At 38.6% G+C, this 22,841-nt stretch overlaps 1 protein-coding gene across 19 annotated transcripts in view; it reads right to left on the bottom strand.

The window, feature by feature from the left end:
* The window catches only part of ANAPC1 (anaphase promoting complex subunit 1), a 57,726-nt gene that overhangs the window by 8,729 nt on the left and 26,156 nt on the right, over nucleotides 1-22,841 (bottom strand). For 11 of the 19 annotated variants that reach the window (XR_015731558.1, XM_034427532.3, XM_087883261.1 and 8 more), the window contains exons 24-39: nucleotides 22,592-22,665; nucleotides 21,954-22,132; nucleotides 21,245-21,471; nucleotides 18,082-18,200; nucleotides 16,882-17,153; nucleotides 15,656-15,890; nucleotides 13,482-13,573; nucleotides 13,146-13,280; nucleotides 12,301-12,383; nucleotides 11,028-11,106; nucleotides 8,863-8,937; nucleotides 7,389-7,465; nucleotides 5,656-5,746; nucleotides 3,484-3,537; nucleotides 1,953-2,146; nucleotides 503-589 (exon numbers count right to left, since the gene is read on the bottom strand). Coding sequence is in view for 18 of the 19 variants with exons in the window: in XM_034427532.3 (XP_034283423.2) it covers nucleotides 503-589; nucleotides 1,953-2,146; nucleotides 3,484-3,537; nucleotides 5,656-5,746; nucleotides 7,389-7,465; nucleotides 8,863-8,937; nucleotides 11,028-11,106; nucleotides 12,301-12,383; nucleotides 13,146-13,280; nucleotides 13,482-13,573; nucleotides 15,656-15,890; nucleotides 16,882-17,153; nucleotides 18,082-18,200; nucleotides 21,245-21,471; nucleotides 21,954-22,132; nucleotides 22,592-22,665 (2,073 nt within the window). In the remaining variant the exon portion in view is untranslated. The remainder of the gene's footprint in view (nucleotides 1-502; nucleotides 590-1,952; nucleotides 2,147-3,483; nucleotides 3,538-5,655; nucleotides 5,747-7,388; nucleotides 7,466-8,862; nucleotides 8,938-11,027; nucleotides 11,107-12,300; nucleotides 12,384-13,145; nucleotides 13,281-13,481; nucleotides 13,574-15,655; nucleotides 15,891-16,881; nucleotides 17,154-18,081; nucleotides 18,201-21,244; nucleotides 21,472-21,953; nucleotides 22,133-22,591; nucleotides 22,666-22,841) is intronic. The other 8 variants (XM_087883257.1, XM_087883263.1, XM_087883259.1 and 5 more) reach the window with 1 other exon arrangement.

The raw sequence follows: 22,841 nt of genomic DNA, 5'->3' as shown, positions 1-22,841 counted from the left end.
TTAATTGAATTTTGGAGTTGGTCAATATCATTGGCCAGTCTGGCACTCAGAAGTTCAATGTGATTATTCCGACAGTAGAACTTTATTGTCATCAGTTTAGATTCTGTCTTCCTTTGCATGGTGCATATGGAAAAAAGTAAAACGTTTCTAATTCCATGATGTTTTACAGCTTTTTCATATTTCCTCTTCCTTCCACAATCTGTCCCAAGTCTTCTTTACACGGTGAAAATTATTCCATTTATTATACAATATTAAATAAATGTGGAATTGGGCAGCCAATAAATTTAAATAATTGAAGACCCAGCAGCAATATCAAAATGTTAGGCTTTCTCTAGATCTCTGCAATTACTACATAAACATTTCAAGATTTCTTTGTTTTTAATAAATTTGTATGCACTAGACATTACAAGCTGAAAACCTGTTTCCCAAATGACAAACATTATCAGACTAAACTATTTCTACCATTAAATTTTAAATGTATTTCCTAATCAGGTCCTTTTACCTGTTATCAGTACTGTGAACTGGGAAATGAGGGTAGAGTGCACAAAGAAGAGCAGCAATTGATGAATTTGAAGTGCTAAGTGAATATCTGCAAAGAAACAATATTTTCCCATGAGTCAATAAAAAGCATTTCCTTGTCAAGCCAAAATATGATCCCAATTTATAATGACTGTAATATCAGTTCTATGCCAAAGAAAGGTTACAAAGAGCTACAAGACTAGTCAGTCATATTGCCAAGTTAATTTAATGGGCATTCCAGAAAAAAAGTTTGTCAGCCCTATTAGCCAACAGCTTTTAGATGGAGATGACAGGGATTTCATTCAAAATTTGCAAGCAAAATATGCTGTTTTTACATGGACAGATGGAAGAATAGCTCAATCCTGATTGGCTTGCTTTTTAAAATTTATTATATGCCATCAAGTCATTGTCAGTTCTTATCAACCAAGTATGTTTTTCTTTATGATTGACTCGCTTTAGTTAAACATATTTACAGAAACATATTCTGCATATTTTATTTTTCTTGTAGGAAATTAGCTTTTGAAAGAAATTGAAATTACTACAGAAAGATGGATGGAAAGACTTAGATCATCAAACCTAAGCTTCTGTGTCACTGTAATATCACTCAGTCCTGCTCTTTAGTCTAGTTTTTTTTTTTTTTACATAATAATTTATATCCTATCTTTCTTGTACCCATACTTATGATTACGCAGCATGATGATAAACAATAAAACCAATACAAGGGGATGTGGTTTTTAAAAGTTACCAAGAAGAATTATACCATAAAGGTGAGAAAGTAGAACACATAAATATCTGATACAATTTATACATAATCTTATTAAGTCAAGTCTTAATAAAGCAGTGAAAAACCATTGGGGAAAGTGCCATTACTGAAAATGCTCTTATGAGATCCTTTCAATGCTTTCATATTTTTGTTCGTCCTTGAACAAAACAACCTGGTAGTACAGTGGACTAAAGCATTGTTATTAACATCTGCTGCTTGCAATTACTGCAAGTTCAAATCTCACCAGGCTCAAGGTTGACTCAGCCTTCCATCCTTTCAAAGGTAGGTAAAATGAGGACCCAGATTGTGGGGGCAATAAGCTGACTTTGTACAAATATACAAAAGTATGAAGGCTATTGCTTAACGCATTGTAAGCCGCCCTGAGTCTCCGGAGAAGGGCGGCATATAAATTAAAGCAAAAAAAAAAAAAAACCAATCTAAAGACTGGTGTTCTTGATTATCCTAAATTCATATAACTAAGCAATACTGTGGACAAAAGATATATCCTTCCTTGCAGCCTTTCTGTATACCAAGGTTAATCGCAAAGAGATCTTAGATTCTTCAGGGAGTTGTTTTGTTTTGCTTCGGGTTTTTTGCATTCTGGATGTTTATATGCATGGAAATATAAAGGATTAAGGAGCAGAAGATTCTTTTTCAGATCACAGATTACCTTCCTCCTCCCAGAAAGAGGAGTCCCAGAGCCATATGGTGTGCCATGTGGAATCCATAGTTCATTTCTCCACCGGTCTTCTTGTGTAGGAAACGACAGAGCTGAAGAACCTTCAGGTTCCCAGATCCTGCCATCACCATTGCAAGGGAAAGCAACACCACACTCAGACAAGTCTCTAGGTTATAGTGCCCAGCCTAAGAAATATGGAAGAGATTGTTTTTTTTATACCTACTTTTGCACATTCTAAATATGCTTCTAAGCTGGCAAGATTGCCATCTTTAGAGAAACTAATTTTAGCAAATGACAGACTATATAAAGCGCACCAACTTCCGCAATACTTACTTTGAAAAAAAAGTCATTTATACCAATAATAAGCAACCCACATCCTGTACATAGGCACCCAAACCCGGTGCCCAGGATCACTCCCATCATTATTCAATGAGAAAATACTGATTTTAATGGTCAGGTTTTGTTCTTTTGCGGGCACAAATCCAGCTTTGTATTAAATGTTAAAAGTTCTTCCCCATCACCTAAACACTGAAAGAAACAAGATGAAAATCTATCCCCCCTCCCAGTATTATAGCCATATAACTACAGCCCCTGACAGGTAAACATAATAAAAACACCAGCTCCCAGCCAACAAAAAATGCCCATCGAAATCTAAGCAGAGCAGCTAAAAGACAAATTGTCTCTACTAGTAATCATCAAGGGATTTGGGCTGCCAATCATTTAAGACTAGCAATGTTAGTAGTTATTTATTGTAAATAAAGTTGCTAAAATTAAGAATCCTTGGAAAAGAGAGAATGAATGGATATTACTTTTGAGAGGCATATGAATTCCTACTAGACTAATAAATCTCAAATGCTGTCCAGGCTCTTCTTAAAAACCTCCAGTGATGAAGCACCCACAACTTCTGAAGGCTAGCTGTTCCACTGGTTAATTGTCGTCACTGATAGGAAGTTTCTCTTTAATTCCAGGTTGCTTCTCTCTGATTTGTTTCTTGTCCTGTCCTGTGGTGCTTTGGAAAATAAGTTCACCCCCTCTTCTTTGTGGCAGCTCCCCAAATACCGGAATACTGCTATCATGTCACCCCTAGTCCTTCTTTTCTCTAGACTAGCCATACCCAGTTCTTGCAACCATTTCTTCATATTAGTCTCCAGGCCTTTAATCAAATTAATAATTTGATGGAATCCCCAAAGTTACTTTCCCTATTAAAATGGAGGAACAGTGTTATTAAAATGTTGACATAAAATTTTCTCTTTCTTAGTATATAGCTTATACCCTATCTACAAAAAAAATCTGATACTTTCCAGAAAGAATATATTGTTTTTTATATTCATATAACTTAAGCAACTTGTGTAATTTATTACTACTATTTTAGGTGTGTGTGTATGGACATGGAAAGATAAGGCAGCATAGAATTTTCTGTGAGCTAGTTTGATGACCTAATAAACCACAACCGATTTAAACAAGAAAAACTAGTATAAAGCTTCACTTGTACTAACACCGTAATGAATTTAAAGAAACTTACAATGGAAGCTGTAGCTGACGATAAACACTTCATGAAGTCTTTTGCAAATGCAAACTAGAAAGAGAAATTCAAGATGAGCAAATATATTGTGGCAATGAAAAAAACAAGCACAGAATGGAAAGAGAACTCAGAAGTTCCAGTCATGCAAACTAGATCTTCTGCAACAGTGCTACCCAGAAGGAATTTCCCCTCTTTCATAGAATCAGTGTTAAATATATTTGAGGTTCATCTAGCTAAGGCAAGAATCTCTATCAGGCAAATGAAGAATGTCTCCTCATTTATGGTCCCAGTCTCATGAAATTCTCTAAAATAAATATGGACATTCAGCTGCACAATTGTTCTGACCCGGCTCCCAAATAATAACAAGCCCTTTGTAGTTAACAAAACTTTCCCTTTATTAGGAGTGCCAGCAGCCGCTCTCTCACAGCAGGCAGGCTAAGAAGTCTCCAAGTCCTGTGGAAAGTGACACTCGCTCCCTTTCCCCCGGAACTGGCCCAACACACCAGGAGTCTCTCTCTCTCTCTCTCTCCCCACACTTGCAAAGGAAGTCTTGGAAGGTATGCTCGCTTTTGTCCAGCAGCAAACACACACACACGCTCAAAAGGCGCTGTAGATTCCAAGAATAATTCTGATAATTTCCAGACAGGATTCAGAAGTGCAGGCTATCAATAGGGAGATGAATAGTTGTCTGCCACACCTATTAATCTCCACCCCCTTTATCCCCAGAGCTAGGGTAGGGCTTTGCTAGCAGCAGTGACTGTTCCATCCCAAGGACTTGCCCATAGATTTCCACTGCTCTCCTCTTTTCTGCCTTCTGTGCATCCGCACATCAGACACTGGACCCAGCTGTTCCTCCTCTTCCTCATTAGCCACCTCCAGACCTGGGAGCTGTTGACTCTCCATCTGAGGGCTGATGGATGACCTAGGCTCCGCCTCTGTCTCTGTCTCTATCTCTATCTCTGGCAGCTCCATTCCTCCTCAGAGCTCTCAGATTGCCTTGATGCTAGCCCTGACTCCAATGCTGCCTCCTCATCTGATTTGGCTACCAAAAGGGGCTGGCAGCCGACAAGCCACAATAATAATATTGTATCCTATACTACATTTTGCAATGTTATGTTTTTAATTATACTGAAAAATAAGCATTTCCTAATTTCTACTGCATTTTTTTTTTTTTTTAATTTGATTTATATGCCGCCCTTCTCCGGAGACTCAGGGCGGCTTACAGTGCGTTAAGCAATAGCCTTCATACTTTTGTATATTTATACAAAGTCAGCTTATTGCCCCCACAATCTGGGTCCTCATTTTACCGACCTTAGAAAGGATGGAAGGCTGAGTCAACCTTGAGCCTTGGAGAGATTCGAACCAGCAGTAAATTGCAAGCAGCTGTGTTAATAACAGGGTGCTTTAAACCACTGTAGTACCAAGGCTCTTTTAAACTGTTGGCTGATAGTTAAGGAACAGATTATTATATTTAGCTAGCTGTCCAACAAGTACAGTTAGTTAAAAGACTAATTCTACCTTCCCCAACTCAGTGTTGTCCAGATGTTCTGTACTGGAATTTCCACTATCCCTAGACAGCAGCAAGAATTTGCCTGGGGAAAACTGAAATAACTTATCATGGGGAAAGACTGGGGAAAGTCAAAGAGGGAAGAGTTTTTTAAAAAGGCAATTGTATTACTATAGAACAACGCTACGTATGAAGAGAAACAGATGTACACAATATCTTTTTAACTAAGATAACTAGCAAAATTCAGGGATCAAAAGTTGATGAAAAATCAAGCAAATTAATACTAGATATATTTCCTTAAGAAAACCCTCAAACTTTTCTTGGAAAGAGTTATGTATAGATTTATTTGCTGTGACTTTTAAAAATATTATTTCAAGTAAGCTAAAGTATCAGTGATCATTTGTCCCAGTCATTTAGATGCCCAGACACCATCATTACTTTAGCCATGAGCTAAAGGAGAGCTGCCTTGTTCTACTCTCAACTTTTGTGCATGCTGACATTAGATTTCCACAGGTATCCTTGCATTCATGAAGCCTGACATGCTCATTTGCCTTTCAACCAAATGGAAACATGGTTTTTTGAATCATAGTAATGTACTCTGGACTTGCAAAATATCCCAGCTGTGTAGATCACGTCAAATACTAATTAGCCATTAATCTACTTACCAAACAGTTAAATGCAGCCAGATTTTCTGAACCAGCAAATCGAAAACCCAGGGACAAACAGGAACCAGCAATGATATAGACATGAGCCTGCCTAGAAAGAAACAGTTAATATAAAAGTTTTTGAAATATTGTGAAGGATTAATCATAGTTCCCTGCATTTCCTCAATTGTTAAAAAAGAGGAGATAAAAAGCAATGGCTCCAGGCAGTAGGTAAGCTGCATTCTCTTAAATCCTGGAGGGGAATATGAAAGGAATGAATTGAGTATCTGAGGAAATGCCTTGAAATAGCTTTACTTGTAGAAGATACAGTGACTACTGACTCAGATAAAACCTTCCATTATGCCCTTTTTATATAGTTAATCCTGGTTTTCCAAAGGAGAAATGGAATGAAGACTGGTCCAGGAAGAAAACAAGGAAATGAAACATTGAGAGCCATCTAGCTCCTTTATGAAAAGTTCATTACAACTGCATTAATTGCATTTAATGCAAATTTAGAAACAGGGGTCCTAAAGAAAGAGGTGGAAAAATTATTTCCTAGTACTGCAAAGAATCAATTAAGAGATGCATCCTCTACACCTCCTTCTCGTTTACTACTTACTACAGTTCTGTTTGCTCAGAAAGTAGCTGTCATACACAGACTGCTGTTTCCAAAGATATGAATCTGATTTGTTTTAAAAAACCATCTGCAAACGGATTCATTGAAATATTAGATTAATGGCCACCGGCCACCTCTGTTTTAAGAGGTTTGGATTTTACATCAGGTCCCAAAGTACCAGTCTACCCTCATCTTCAAATTAAATGGTATGCAATCTATTAAATGATATGCAATCTATTAACTTTCGTATGAAAAGGTTTGTTTCATCCAATGAGAAATGTGAAACAAGCAATTGGGGATTCACACAAGTCCTCATCTCAACTACCAAATGTATTGCACAAACCTCCTATTTGAACTGGGAGACCCTTCCAGCTGTATTATGAGATGAAGCCAGAAATCAGCACTTTTCTCTACTCAGTAATAACATTTGAAAAGTATCATAATAATTTAATATTTGAAAAATATCATAATGACTACAATATAGGAGAAGGAGTGGCAAAGCCTGAGGGTGGAGTCAAAAGAGGAATCCGCCTACAGTCTCTATGTTGCCACAAGCAGAGATTTCCTTGGGATATGCATTGATAGTTAATATAGCTAACATCAACAGCTGGGAAGGCCTAATGTAGGGCAAAAATACTAATTCCCTGTATTATTCTCTTCCAGAAATTCAAGAAACAGAAATACCTGTATATAATTATCTCCAAGGGTACTTCCTCATATTGTATTTGCAGTATAATAAATGTTGTCCTCCATTTAATCCACATGGCATCACTAGTCTGATTTCAAAAACAGGACTAGTCTATATTTTCAAGTTTCTGGCATTCACAGTCTCTTTGTAGCAATTTTTACATAGAAATGAATGTGTATAGAGCCGTGCAGTGGTTAGAATGCAGTATGGCAGGCTGACTCTGCCCACTGCCAGCAGTTCAGTCCTACCCAGCTCAAGGTTGACTCAGCCTTCCATCCTTCTGAGGTCAGTAAAATAAGGACCCAGATTTTGGGAAAATTAAACCGCTTAGAGAGTGCTGTGATGCACTATGAAGTGGCATATACTGTAAGTCTTATTGCTATAAGCCTGAGAGTTGTCCTTTATTTCACCTGCTTAAAGGATTCTGCAAAAGTGAGCACAATTACTTACGCCAAGGTCTCCAAATTAAGATCTTCCGATGATGGCATCTCAGTTGCATGAAGGGAGACACTGTTCTCTCTAACAATCTATGGAAATATAGTAACTGCAATTGGTGATTCTCAATTTTACAAAAGGCATCCACAGTCTTAAATTAATCTTTTATTAAAAAGTACACAATCAACCATCCTTCTATGGCTAGTGGAGATGGTACATATTGCAATGCAATATAATGGGAAGTTACCAGACTGTCAAGGTAAAGGGTGGAAGAAATTTTCACCCTTTCCCGTCCTACCACAGAACATCCTCTGCAAGAAAGGTTCTCTGAACCTAAAAATCACGTTCTCTCATTGCTGCCACCTGGAGTTCCGTTTAGAGAGGGTTCTGGATAATGCAAGCAACATAGTCTGGAACTTATTTCCAACTAAATTATTAAGCTACAGGAAAAAAAAATTGGGCAGGTTTCTCAGATTTCTAGAAGTTTGACTTCTGAAAACACCACTCATATTTTCTTCAATTTATGATATGTTTATCAAGATGGGAATAAAGTGAGATTCTCAGCATCTTGCAAATCAACATTATACTGTATAGCCCCAATCACAGTAGGACCTTATGTACAATCCTGCCTAACTGACTCCATATAAGACAAATGACTTTCAGTCTATGCTGAAAAAAATTCTGGTGTTTCTTGGGAGATTAATAGACATTGTACAATTGTTGCCCAAATAAATTTGTCCACTTCCTAGCTTTATATCCAGTCATTTGTTCAGTACCCCAAGGCAACATATCAAGCTCTCCATCCTCTCATTTTATTCATAAAAACCTTCTTGGGTAGATTTGGCCAGGTGAGATTGACTTAAGAGTTGTGGTGGCGCAGTGGTTAGAGTCCAGTACTACAGGCTACTTCTGCTAATCTCCGGCTATCAGCAGTTTGGCAGATGGAATCTCACCGGGCTCAAGGTTGACTCAGCCTTCCATCCTTCCAAGGTCGGTAAAATGAGCACCCAGATTGTTGGGGGGCAATATGCTGACTCTGTAAACTGCTTAGAGAGGGCTGTAAAGCACTGTGAAGCAGTATATAAGTTTAAGTGCTATTGCTATTAAAGTGACCCAGTCACCTTCCCTGGTTGAGGATTGACCTGAAGCGGGTCTCCCAAATGCCCATCACACATTTTAATCATTTCACCACACTGTTACTCTAAACATTCTGCAAGGCACAGTTCTAAAATGCACTTTAGTATATGCATACAGTATATTAAGCTAAGACCTAAAGAAGCTAAACATCTTTTCACACAAACTAACTAAATGCCATGGAGTATTCCTACCTCCTATTCATTTGTAGTGTCACATGCTAAATAAATAAATTCATCTGTAATAAGTTGAGGTTCAGAAGTAGATAAGGACACTAATAAACAAAGCATTCTTGGAAGGCTGAAAATCCAAATATCACTGATTATATATAACAAGCATATTGAAAAGCACTTACTTGTGGCACATTACTATCAATCCACTTTGAACTGGGCATTATATCATCCCACAAAATCAAGCATCGAGCAAGTGTCTTCAAGCAAGAAAAATGACAAGAGGGTTAAAAAATTAAGTTATGATAATGGGGTCAGAAACTACAGTGATTTAAGAAATCAGAAAAAATTAAATCTATTAGAATGAAATATACAATTCACCTATCCTTGAGCTCTCAGATCCAATACAGATGTTACATTACATGCCTCCATGTACAGAGTATTATGTTATTTTCAGACTCACACATACATACATATCCCTTGGAACAGGGAGAAATACCTCTAATTTTGCACAGTGTTTTTGCTGTTTTCAGTTACATCAACCACCAGGAGACAGACATTACATGACCAGTTTTTGTCCTATTTGTGACTTATCAGATGTAAGAAGCCAGATGTTATTCTTTGACTTCAACTCTCTACTGGAAACTGAACCCATGCATTCCAAGCAGAACAAAACCAATCACATGATATCTGTATCCTGGTGGTTAATGTAATGGCATCAATTCGTTGAAAAGTGATGGAATACCCATTTTATGTTTATAAATGAAAAATGCTCCAAATCTGTATAATTGTGCCCTCTTTCAACGTATACTATTTTAGTGTTTCATTTTGTAAATTATAGAAGGAGAGTCGTGTTAATCTACAGTAGGTCCAAATCAGGAGTCATCTGGTAACATCTTTACAGGCTCACACACTTAATTAAAAGGCATACATTTTTGTGAACTATATCTCAATTCACAAAAGTTTATGACATTTAATAAAATAAGTTAGTTTGAAAAGATGTTACCAGACCTTTTCTGAATTTTATGAAGTGATCAGCTAATTAGCAAATATGAGTTGTTATTCTATTTCCACCAAACCATAACCAGGTTTTTTTAGACAAAAATGATACAAGATACATCTGCCTAAATTTAATCCTTTATTAGAATAAACCAATTTCTGTGCTTCTTTTCTCACTGTGGGGAAATATCAAACTGTCATGAATTATCTTGGAAGCACATAACAAGACAAATTGCCAACATCATTGTGGGGAATTTTTTAAAAATGTTCATGATTAAAAAGGTTTTAAATATATTTCTGTCATTGTCAGCATAAAATTTTAAAACAGGCAATAAACCCTTCTTAAGTTTAATTTAAGTATATCTCAAATATGAGCATAAACCTCACAGAAAGAACAATGGGGGAGATGTGCCAGTCCCAGTCTAATGGAGTTAGTAATGACACAGATAAATCCATCATAATTTTGCCAAGCAGATTAGGTTACAGAAATACATTTTGAATTTTGGAATACAATATACACAATGCTTTATTTTTCAGGCAACAGCTTTATTAGATTCAACTAAGCCATGAGATTCAATCTGATTTAAATTTATGTTGCTGAAAAATTTAAAAGGATGATTTCTTAAATGTTATGAACTGTACTGAGTCACAGGGAATATGAATATATCGTATTTTTCGGACTATAAGACGTGCTTTTTTGTCTCCCAAAAGGGGGCGAAAATGTCTGTGCATCTTATAGACCAAATATTGCCAAAGCCCTACCCTCCCACCAGCCATTTTTTGGGCTCCGCATGCCCTTTTTTCGGCTTTTTTTGGGGGGGGCATTTTTAAGGCTTTTGGGGCCTGTTTTCAGGGCTTTTTTTGGCCTGGGTTTTTTTTTTTTTTTTTTTGAAAAGCCCCAGACAAAAGCCCCAGAAACAGGCGGAAAAAGACTGGAAAGGGGCCAAACAATGCCTGAAAAAAGGAAGGCCATAAACTTTTTTTTGTTGTTTTCCTCTTCTAAATTTAGGTGCGTCTTATAGTCAGGTCCGTCTTATAGTCCAAAAAATATAGTAAATATTGCAGACATGTGGTGCTTTGCTGCCTATTATCTCTGTTAGCCATAGCAAGTCTTGCATGTAAAATGCAAAATGAGCTGAACTGTGGCAGGATGGAACTCTGTGTGCTTTTAAAAGCTAGCTCAGTACATAATCAATAAAAAGCGTGAAGAGGAACACTGGAATGAGTGATTGAACTACCTGGCAAGGTAATCTGTAGCACATTTAAACAGATTTGATATAACAGTGCACACTATCAATTTATTTTGAGCTGCTTCCTTTCCTAATAGAATAAAGGCAAACTATAAACATACCCTCAGTAAAAGGAATTCTGGTTTTACAAAGTCCAACAAATACATTGTGTCTGGAGCACAAAGCCAGTCAGCAATCGACCTAACAAAATATAAGATAAAAGGAGAATTGTAAATTAAAATCGTTTGCCTAATGAAGCACAGGAAAATGTTACAATGCATCTTAAATGGCTGTGTTTGCTATTGCTATACAATATATATTTTTCCTTTAATCTCCCAGATCCACTGCCCAGCTACTACAGTCCTTGCACATTAAAAAAGATACAATGGGGTCAGCACTTCTTGCTCAGCCTGAATTGCAAATTTTTCTTATATTTACTGAATGCCAAAGCCTCTAACATATCCCACAGAGAACACTGAAGGTGGAACTACCCTTAAACCAGGGGTGAAATGCTCCCGGTTCAGACCGGATCGCCCGATCCGGTAGCGATGGCGGCGGGTGATTTGGAGAACTGGTAGCAAAAATCCCTGTACCCCCCACCCATGCCCAGCTGAGCTGCAGGATCCTCAGAGGCTTTTTTTTTTTTACTTTTAAAAGCATTTTTTCTACAACCTCTTCCGACAAAAAAATGCTTTTAAAAGTAAAAAAAAAACTCTGATGATCGCGTGGCTCGGCTGGGATAGTCAGAGGCTTTTCAAAGCATTTTTTTCTGCAACCTCTTGGCCGAAGAGGTGGTAAAAAAAATGCTTTGAAAAGTCTCTGACGATCCCAGCTGAGTTTCCTGATCGGCAGAGGCTTTTCAAAGCATTAGAAAAAATGCTTTGAAAAGTTAAAAAAAAAAAAAAAAAGTTGGCCACGCCCACTGTCACATTACCCCCCCCCCCAAGCCATGCCCACAGAACCGGTAGTAACAAATTTTACATTTCACCCCTGCCTTAAGCATTCATACTTTAAAATACTACTTTAACCAAAATGTTAAGTGATTCAAAATGTTATTTTGATACTAGTATATAATAAACAGAAATGCTATATAAAGGAATGTTTTAGGCAAATTCTGTACTGCACTCTTTCACCATCTACAGCTTCCACACAAACCCAGGAAAAAAAGATTGCTACTTTAAAAAGTTCCAGAAGGTGCTTGAGCAATAGCATGCTCTGAGCTGTGAAATTGAATCTAACCAATGCAGTTAACCATTCATGTTTAAAGGTAACTAGGGTAGGAACAAATAGACTGCTTGGGAAGAGCAACATGACTATTTTGTCCTAAGACACAAAATATCCCCTGATCCTAAGTGTGGCATACATTGTATCTAACCATATCTCCTAGCCTCATACCTGTTGTTGGTCTTGAGATAGATCATGGCTAATGCCAAAGTTGCACCTGGGCAAGTTACATCCACATTTATAGTATCTCCTTCCTGTTAATAAAACATACATTCAGTTTAAATCCTATAGCGATGGATACTGCAAACTTCTATGGTTGAGGGATACTTTCATTTAGTTTGCTATGAACTAATTTACACCTCCTAATTCAATATGGGAACCATATTCTTTACTTTTCCATGAAGTCTATGAAGCAGTTCTGAAGTCAAAACTACATACTGTAATTAGGAAGGTGTTTGTAAAAAATGTGTGTGATGAAATACTGCATTGAAAATCCTATAAACATGCAACATGTTTATAGGATTACAGTAACAGAATCCTGCAATTTTACATGTGCCTTCCCACTCTCTGCTTTTAGCTTAAAGAGAACTAGGGAAGGAAAGAGAGACAGCTTTTCAAACTTTATTCTTGCTTTGCACTCAGATTTCTCTTATCTGCCAGTTGCTATGATTGCAACTCTTTCCCCTGTTCTTTGAGATTATTCTCACAGTCAATTACAGGTAGAATCTACCAAGGCTTAAAAAGCAAGGATGATACTTGAGAAAGTTCCATATTAAATAGAACACATCTGAGCTTTACAAGTGGTAATGTGGATGAGCCAGTGAAACTGTTTTTGACATGTGCAAATAAATAAAAGCTCTAACTAAAAAAAAGGCGAATGGGACAAATAGCAGAATTGTACAAAAAAATTCTGTTGCCCATACTGTATCATCTGTAGTGTTGGTGTCAGGTGATGTAGATTATTACTTAGGTAATATCTAATATCTTAGACAATGTTGAAAAAATAAAAACATTACCTTAATTTGATAACTTGGAGATTTGTGTTTTTCACGGTGCATTCCAGCTTGAAAACGCCGGTGGCCACCAACCATATATTGATAAAGCTGCTCCGGCACATTCAGATCAGACATGCCTATCAAATTGCTGCCATGCTGAGGAAGAAACCAACGATGCTAAGCATTTTATTTACTTTCTGTACTTGAAGAAAATGTGATCCAATTCAATTCCTGTTATTTGCAGGGAAACTTAAAATATACAACTTGTTCAGCAAATTGACATTTGCAGTTTCTGAAGGAAACTATAGCATACAATTTGACCTGATAAAAACTGAGAGGGGAAAAAAGCACACTTACCCCAAGACAAACCATGCCCAAAGCTAAGCCAGCAGCCAGTGAATAGGACTCTCTGTCAGTGCAATATTCCATTTCAGGACCTGGGGGCCGCCCTGGGTAAGTATATACATACATCCAACTATTAATCAACTTTTAAAATGAGCAAGCTAACATTCCATTTTTATTCAATATATCTGAACTATTTTTACCACTAAAAAGCTTAGACACAACTGATGGTCCTCAGATGTTCAGACCATTTTTCACATTTCAACTCATTTTGTAAAATAACTGGAACTATCCAACCTCTCTTTCAAAATCCTGGTACAATGGGAAATCTTGGGGGTTTTTTTATGCAAAGTACTTTGCACCAAATTAAGAACAAGAAACGATGATTACAAATAAATTAAGAACAAGTAAAGAAAACTACCAAGAACTAACAAAGAGGAAAGAAAAACAGTGGAAATGGAAAAAGCAACCAGGATAGAGCAAGGGACTTATATTTGGTAGGTCCCAGGAGATGTGCTTTTGCTGCCATGGTGCCCACCTCATGGAACATCTCCCACCCCCACCCCCAAAATTACCGTGTTTCCCCAAAAAGAAGATCCTCATTTTGTTTTGATCCCTGAAAAAACTATTAGGGCTTCTTTTCAGGTGCGTCTAATTATTGACTCACCATGACCATCATGGCTTAGGCCCAGGATACCTGTCGGACCACCTGCAACCAGCATCGACTTCCCATCGCCCGGTGCGTTCCCACAAAGAGGGCCTACTCAGGGTGCCGTCGGCTAGACAATGTCGGCTGGCGACCCCCAGGGGTAGAGCCTTCTCTGTGGCCGCACCCACCCTTTGGAATCTACTTCCCATGGGTCTTCGGCTGGCCCCCGACCATCGTACCTTCCGCCGTGAGCTTAAGACCTGGCTGTTTAAACGCCCTAGCCAGGACTGACTGTTTTAAATTGGTTTTTAGTCTGTTTTAGTCTGTTTTAATTTGTATTTATTGGGATTGTTTCATTTGATGTAAGCCGCCCTGAGTCCTTCGGAGAGAAGGCGGCATATAAATCCAATAAATAATAATAATAATGTCACGGTGGCACCGACAGCCCCTCCCAGCAGGAGCCTGCTGTCAGCCCACTTGCCGCCACTTACATGCGTTGCCCCCAGCCTCCATTTTGCCCTCAGAGCCTTCCGGAAAGACCTCTGCAGCTGATAACAGAGCTCAGGATCGATCCGGAGCTCTTTTATCTGCTACAGAGGGCTTTCTGGAAGGTTCTGATGGCAAAATGGAGGCCAGGGGTGCTGTGCACATCAATCCAGAGCCCGTTTCTTGGTTGCAGAGGGCTTTCCGGAAGGCCTCTAATGGCGAAACGGGGGCCAGGGGGCGCTGCATGCATCAATCCAGAGCCTGTTTCTCAGCTGCAGAGGGCTTTCCGGACGGCTCTGATGGCAAACGGAGGCCAGGGGCGACACGTGCAAGTGGCGGCAAGCGGCCGCATAAGAAAGTGGCCACAGAAGAAGCGGCCACAGAAGAAGGCTAGGCAGGTGTTGGGGTGTGCGAGGCCTAGTAAGTAGGGCAGCTCCACCACCATCCCCATCCCCAGTTTAGCTTAATTTTTACCTCTTCCCACCCCCTGCACCCTGGGATGGGTGGGGTCCTAATTAGGACTAATTTTGGGAGTAAGGCTTTATTTGAGTGCATGCATTCAAAAACATGATAGGGCTTCTTTTTGGGGTGGATCCTGTTTTAGAGGAAACATGTTTGGTTAGCTTTATTCCTCTTGATATTCCAGAAGCTCCTCAAGAGCTGATTATTTCAGCAGGCCTGGGGGGTCCCAGGGAACCTGAGATATGTTTGGCTCCACTATGGAGGTGGATAATATATTCATTCTTTCACTGCCTGGGGTTTGTATACTTTTGATTAACTTCTATTTTTAATGTTGACTTTTTATACTTTTAATGCTTGTCTTTAGGTATGTTTTTTATTAGATCGTTGCACGTCCTTCAGAGTCACTTCTCATGAGATAGGCAGCTACATATTTTGATTGATTGATAATTAAGTTAAGCATTCAACTCAGCCACTTTAAGAGTTTCCCTTGTCTTAGCGTAATTGGTCACCTTTACTTTGTAAGACGGCAACATGGAAATCATTCAGACCATGTGTAGAATACAGATCTAATCCCAATCAGCTTCCTCCTTACCTATTTCTGACAAGAGAACTTCAGCAGTGTGCCTATGAGCCGTCCCTTGGTACACCAAGCCTATTCCTATCACAGCCGCCACTTGCACATTATGAGGAACATCCAGCTCGGTGGAAGTCGGAGGCAAAAGAGCCGGTATGTGGATACTGAGCAGCCGGGTGATAGACATATCCATTGTACCCAACTTGGCAGCAGAAACACCTAGCAACAGCCCAATGCTCATCATCTCATGACCCTGCCATTAGGAGGGAAAAAACATCTTGATCAGAAGCATGAATGAATCCAAGACAATACAGGCAGTCCTCGTTTACAACCATTTGCATTTACAGCCTTTGCAGGTCAATAAAGCAAAGCTGAAATAAGATCAAAAGCATAGTCATGGTTTTACTCAGTGACTGCTTTGCTTAACAACTAACTTCCCAGTCCCAATTGGGGTTACTAAATGAGGTCTATCTATACACAAAAGCACACATACTGTGCACCATACACTCAAAATTAAAACTCACTGTAAAATTATTGTTCTTAACTTTTAAACATTTATTTATCCTTGGGAGCAACGGGGACGCTCTGGCTCATGGGAAACATGCTCATGTAAGGCGAAATAATCTCCACCAAAGAATTGCAGTTCTTTTTGCTGGAGAGATTTCTGATGGGGAAAGACCACAATGGAAAGTGGGGGGAGCCACAAAAATCAGATACCATATCTTACCTAAAGAGAAGTACTTTTACTATTACAAGCTACAACTGGAAATAACCCAAGAGTTTATTTTATGGGTTAGTGATGTGGTTCTTAAACTGCACTGCAATTTATATTAATATATTAATTGTATATTAATAGCTTACTAGGACATCTGCCACAAATATAAAAACTGCTGTCAAAATTGCAGCATAGAAAATTCTGTAAGAATTCATAAAAGCGTTAATATTCAGTATAATATATTTGTAAAGCTTGCATTAGAAACCATCGTGTTACTGTCAATACAAGAAAACTACCCACAGTACAGATTCGGCATTACAATTAACATAATTGTATGATTAATGCAACATCCATGCCAATCACTACAGTGAATTAAATGTTTAGGAAATTCACTACTCAATTAATCAGTGGGCCTGTTCAACTTGTGAAGCAGCTTTTAGTGTGATAATCTTCCAATATAAAGAAGAGAACATATATATTGGCCCAAAGAAAACATTGTCTACCTCTTATTTTTCAATTATGGCCTCACCTTTGTTAAGTAGTCATGGATATTGAGTGTTGCAAGCTTTGTGAGATGGCCATTCAAACCCAGAGCCATGAGAAAGCCCGCATATTCATTGGCAAGTTCAGCGTTTTTGGGTTTATTGTAGACAATCCACGCAGAGTCTATTTGGGAAGCCGGAGCAATCTTCAACCCAGCAGCCACACCATTGTGAAAGTTTGCCCAGCAAGCCATATTAGGAGGCACATCGATGTTCCCACTGTTGAGATCCACTGTGGTATTCCTAGGGGGAGCCCGGCCTACATAGGTGGATTAAAAAAAAAATTTTTTTTTTAAATGAAGTTTAAAACAACAAGAAAGACAAGGTTTTTTATTCTGTTTTTTTGAGTGCAATAGGGGTTCCAAAGCACTGACAGCAGCCCTTTATAAATTATTTTGAGAAATTCTATTGAACACAAGGAGCTTCGGTGCTTCAAAAAATGCACTCCAAAACAAAGAAAATAATCCAAAGATTATTTAGTACAAAGGAGAAATAAAAAGGGAAATCACTTGGGACTGTTTGAAAAAAGGAGTATTATAAGTGCAAGGTAGGAGAATGAAGGAATGTTAGATTAACTCTGAATAGCAGAACAGGTTTGGATACAGGGTTTTTTTCCCCCATTCTACACATGCACAGTTCAGGAAGAGGCAGCATAAGGAGCACAGCCTCCATGCGTCACAAGATACGATGTGGATATACATGGGAGAACCTCCCAATTCTATAGGATATGATTCTTCCCAATTCCGTAACACCTCTCAGGTCCCAAAAACAAGTGGATGCATAAACAAAATTGTTGTAGCAATTGATGTGGTGGTTGCAGTAGCTGTCTTGGCTGGCTCTCTCCCTCAGTGCATTCATCAGTTTAACATCTAAAAATCCTGGTTCCTAAATGCCCCTTTCCACAAATGTATTGAAGGCTTGGGATGGACAAATTTGCGATAGCCAGTGGCTGCACTAAATATAGGGCTGGAGGTAGAGGCAGGTTGGAGGTAGGTACTAAGTAGGTAAAGCTGGAATTTGGGGTGTCCTTTAATAGGAAAATGCCTATTTTAGGGATCACACTACAATTATCATCATTCCCCAGCTAGGATGGTAAAATACTGTTGATAAAACACAATTTTAGCCTAAGTAATTTCACGTCTTCACCCAAGTACACATCAAAGCATGCATCATTCTGCTGAATATACCTGTCAGGTTCAGTTTGGGAATAGGCAACGGCTCCGTTGGAACTGGGTGATAAGAAAACAAAGTAAACATCCCCCTTCCCAAAGGGAGAGCCATAGTTCTTTGACACAACTGCAGAAGCCTGTAACAGAAGAGAGGGTGTAAGCAACAATATTTAAAATAAATGGAAACGTTTTAGCGGCCAACTGCTGATATTAATAAATATGGTGCAGAGGTGGGGGAGGGAGGTTGTGCTCTTAAGTTAGTGTTGACTCCTAGCAACTTCTTTGCCGAGTCCCTGCAGTTTTCTTGGCAAGGGAATTTCAGAAGTAGTTAGTCATCGCCTGCTTCCTGGGGTGTGAGAGAGTAACTGGCCCAAGGTCACTCAGGTGGCTTCACGCCTAGGACAGGATTGAGGCTAGTCATAGTTTCGATCCAGGTACCTTAATCATTTACCCCAAACTGGCTCTCAATAAATACGTTACACAACTTATATATGGACCAAAGTTCTTCCATTTAAAAATCTCTATTTTGTAATCTGCTTTGGGCAAGTTATTTTATAAATGGGGAAAGCAGCATATATATTTCTTAAATTCAATAGATATGAATGAATAAAAAGAGAGTATAGTACAATTATAAAACAATAAGAAACAGCCTATAATAGATAGCTTTACAACTGCATCAGTCACTTAAGAGAAAGATTTTAAAACTAAGTGTTGCTGATGCATGAATATGAATAGCTAAGATACTTCTCCCAGCTGCTCACATAAGATTCTTAATGGGACTCTGTGAATTTCATTCTCTCAGTTTCATTAATCAGGTATATTGAAAGGTATCTTGAAAATGGCTGTGTACCTAAACCCCCCTTCCTATTTATCAGTGACTATATTAAGATGGTGCCTCCTGAAGTAGGGAAGAAGTTGTACCCCCACCTGTCATATGTGCAAGAAATGTAGATATGTCTCAACATTTTGCAAATAGCCATTTTCGTGCTCAGAGATTTCTATTACAGAATGATTTAATTTCCTCAAAAATTGGCCCTTCTTCAGTGAAAACATCCTAATAAAAGAGCCACCAAGAATTCAACATAATATGGGTGGTTGATCGAATGAATGAATGAATGCATGAATTCATTCATTCATTCATTCATTCAGCGCTTGGTATAGCAATAATCAAGTGACAAATAAATGTACAAGGCTAAAGTGTACCGCACAAACTGTAACAAGTAAAACTGATGGCAAACTTCTCCCTGAGTAAGATGAAGATTGTCACAGTGCGAATTCTGTCCTCTATTACTACACAAAAGTCTGGCTCTAACAGGTGTCCATTCCATGGGTCTTTTCTGCATGATCAATGCTCTTGCCTCATAGCAGACAGTGGCTTCTCATGCTATCTTAGCAGCTCAAAACAATTCTGTAAGTTGTTCCTATAACAACTACCATTCAAAATCTTTAAATACTGCTTAGATTGTTTCTCCATAACCATCTCCCCTCTCAAGTTTTAATTGGGCCGCAAGTACAGCTGAGTGAATCACCTCCTTTCTCTTCTCCTGCAAATGGAGCATGATTTGTGTAAATCTACACTGATGAATTGGATGCCCACAAGATGTTCTGACTCCGTCAAGCATAACCAAAATAAGGTTATTGGTTTAATTCAAATTGTAATTGAGGTTCATCACTACTAAGCTTCATGAAAAAATAAACCAGATGTGAGTTTCAGCAGGTTCTAACCAGTTCTGGAGAACCGGTAGTGGAAATTTTGAGTAGTTCGGAGAACCAGTAGCAGAAATTTTAAGTAGTTCGGAGAACCGGTAAATACCACCTCTGACTGGCCCCGCCACCATCTATTCTCTGCCTCCCGAGTCCCAGCTGATCGGGAGGAAATAGGGATTTTGCAGTAACCTTCCTCTGCCACACCCACCATGCCACGCCCACCAATCCACGCCCGCAGAACCGGTAGTAAAAAAATTTGAAACCCACCACTGAAATAAACATATAGTCTGGAAATACTAATTTCATGTTTCATTTTTACACTAAGGCCTTGAATAACTCTCCAAATATTTGCTAAAAGCTCAGTGGCATTTTTGTTGGTTACCTCTATATATCTGAAAATATTCCAGATTCTATTCACTGATACCAACTGCTGCTTTTAGTAGTGACTACCACTGATTAATTATGAAGAGAGACTTACTTCAAAATCCCATTTTCCAAACCATTTTTTAAAAAGAATGGTTTTTTTTACTTTGTCAAATATTTTAAAAACATCAAATGACAACAAAGCTAGTGGAGTTTTGATCTACTGTATTTAGCATAATGTTTATATTACGCTCATTACATTATGCCAGATTCGCACAACATGCTAGGCTTAAAGAGGTTAATTTGGGATTCATTGTGCTGTGTGAACACTACTAATGTCACTTCAGTGTACTCTTTATCTTCAGACCTTAAAAGGTGTTGCGATCGCATTTCCTTCCTCAGACAAGCTCTGGCAGTGGTTGACATGATCTAATAGACAAAATCTCCCTGGGATAAAGATCTATCCCATGCACAGGCAGTAGTACATCAATACGGGGAGAAACACCCATTTTCAGTCCTCCCAGGACTTGGGAAGCTATCTGTTCCTTCTCCCTCTGTCTTCTGTTCCTCAGTATGCCCCCCACCACCACCACATGCAAAAGCCAGTAAGAGTAAACCAACTGAGGATGGTGCTATTGTGAGTACTAGTGGAAGTGATTCAGCCATCCAATTCCCTGCAAGGATATAAACCATAAAAAACCTCAGAGAACCTGAGTTTCCAAGTGTAGCCCTATTATTCTGCTCTCATTGCATGTCACTGTTTCTGTTTTGGCAACAGGGAGAAAATGTTAATTGCCAGTCAGTGACTGAGAGGATCAGATTGCTTGGATTCCTTCTATTAATGGCAGCTGCAAAACAGAAATCTATTTTCTGCCAATCAGCGGACTCTATTGTCTAACCAGCCAAGGGAGTGAGAAGAATTTCTTAACACTGAAAAGGCTGTAACTTCCATAGTGGAGGCGCACATGCGGTGTCTTGGATAGGATGGTAATTTACTCTAGCAAAAGTATAAGAACCAGTACTTCCCAGTATAATGTTCTGCAATGCAACAAAGTACAGTTCTTTGTACTTTGTATATAAAGTATAGAGGCCAAAAAAAATAATAAATTACCGGTTTTCTTTTTCTTCAATATATTCATGGTCACTGACTTCTGGCATCTGAACTACATTGACACGAACTGGATGGGCACTTTGTAGAAGCCTGCGCACCTCTTGCACTCTCAGGTCTTCACTCCATATCAGTGACATCACTTCCTGGTTCATATCATTCAGTCCATCATCTTCCTCCTCTGACTCCACGGTGGCAGGCAAATCGGATGACAACATCTGCGGGTCAGACTGTGGGGAAAAAAAGATAGTGTCATCCCCACTAGATGGACCTGACCAAGAAATCAATTCTACAAGAAAGCTTACATCTACTTTTACTGAGATGAGCTATTATAATAGAAACTTGCAAATCTGATCATGATGTACTTCCTCATTCTTATTGCTCAGTGAATTAGGGAGACATCTGTCAGTTGCTTCCTAATATTATCTGGTTTTCTCAACTTAAAAAATAGCTACAGCCCTTTTTGCCTAGGCAATAGCTCCTGCATTACTCCAAGGTTATCTTACTCTCTATAGATATGCACTTTGACTCAATCTTTGACTACGAGGATGCATGTTCAAATATTTGTTTGACCTTCTTTGCGGGGAAAATGCAACTTTTATTTAAATGACAAAACCCCCACTAATCTACATCTAACTACATCAAATTATGGAAAGGAATACTTGAAAATGATTTTCTCAGTTTTGCTTTTTTTTGAAATTCAATTACTTACTGCTTTACATTTTGGAAGGTTTCCCTCCCGAGCCTGTTTGGAAAGATCTTGACGGCCGATCAGAAGGCAGACTGCTTCTGGCCAGTCAGAGGCAGGCTGCTGTCGACAGTGATAGATTGCGTCTCTGATAGGAAGAGCAACTCCAAAAGGCAAAGTCTCCAGGTCTCTTAAAGTGAATCCTTTTTAGAGAGAGAATGAGAATCATTTCACATTCTAGAAGTCCATATTTACAGAATATTCTATAAATCCATTTAAGGCCCCAGGAACAAAGAGAGAAAATTTCCCACAGAACAGAACTGCAAAGACTATTCTTAAGCTGGATATGCGTATTTCTTTTATCCCACTATTGTCCTGTACCAAATTGCAATAACTAAATTATAAAATCTGTTTTGGCCTATGACAATAATGGGATAGTTTTCAAGCAGCAGTCCACCATTCAAATTGCCGCTGGTTCACTAAATTTACTGCCTGTTTCTAGCTTCATATATTAATCACTTAAAAATGAAGTTTCCAGTCTCCAAATATATTTAGGAAGTCTAACACTGCATGTCAAACCTATTCAAATATCTTTGGTTTGATGTACAAACTCCTTACCCTCTGAAAAAACAAAACAAACAAAAAATAGAAGAACTCCTTACCTACATTTGCCATCCAGACAACTAGTTTTTCTGCAAGACTAGAAGCAGATGGACTGTTCCTCATACTGCATCTGCTAACAAGGAAATAAATATAACTTACTGATCCTTTTGACACCCAAAGATATATCTGCTGCATCCTCTCCCAACATGTTGCCCCTTCAAAAGGACCTCAATTCCCTAATTCTACTGTATGCTTGCCAGGTATTATTGGAGTCATAAAACAACATTTCTGGAATAAACAAAGTACCCA

Source organism: Pantherophis guttatus, chromosome 1 (genome assembly GCF_059756535.1).
Source record: "Pantherophis guttatus breed Tessera chromosome 1, ASM5975653v1, whole genome shotgun sequence".
Taxonomy (NCBI): Eukaryota; Metazoa; Chordata; class Lepidosauria; order Squamata; family Colubridae; genus Pantherophis; species Pantherophis guttatus.
The sequence above is the reverse complement of the archived record's forward strand: the minus strand, read 5'-3'. Positions and strand labels throughout refer to the sequence as shown.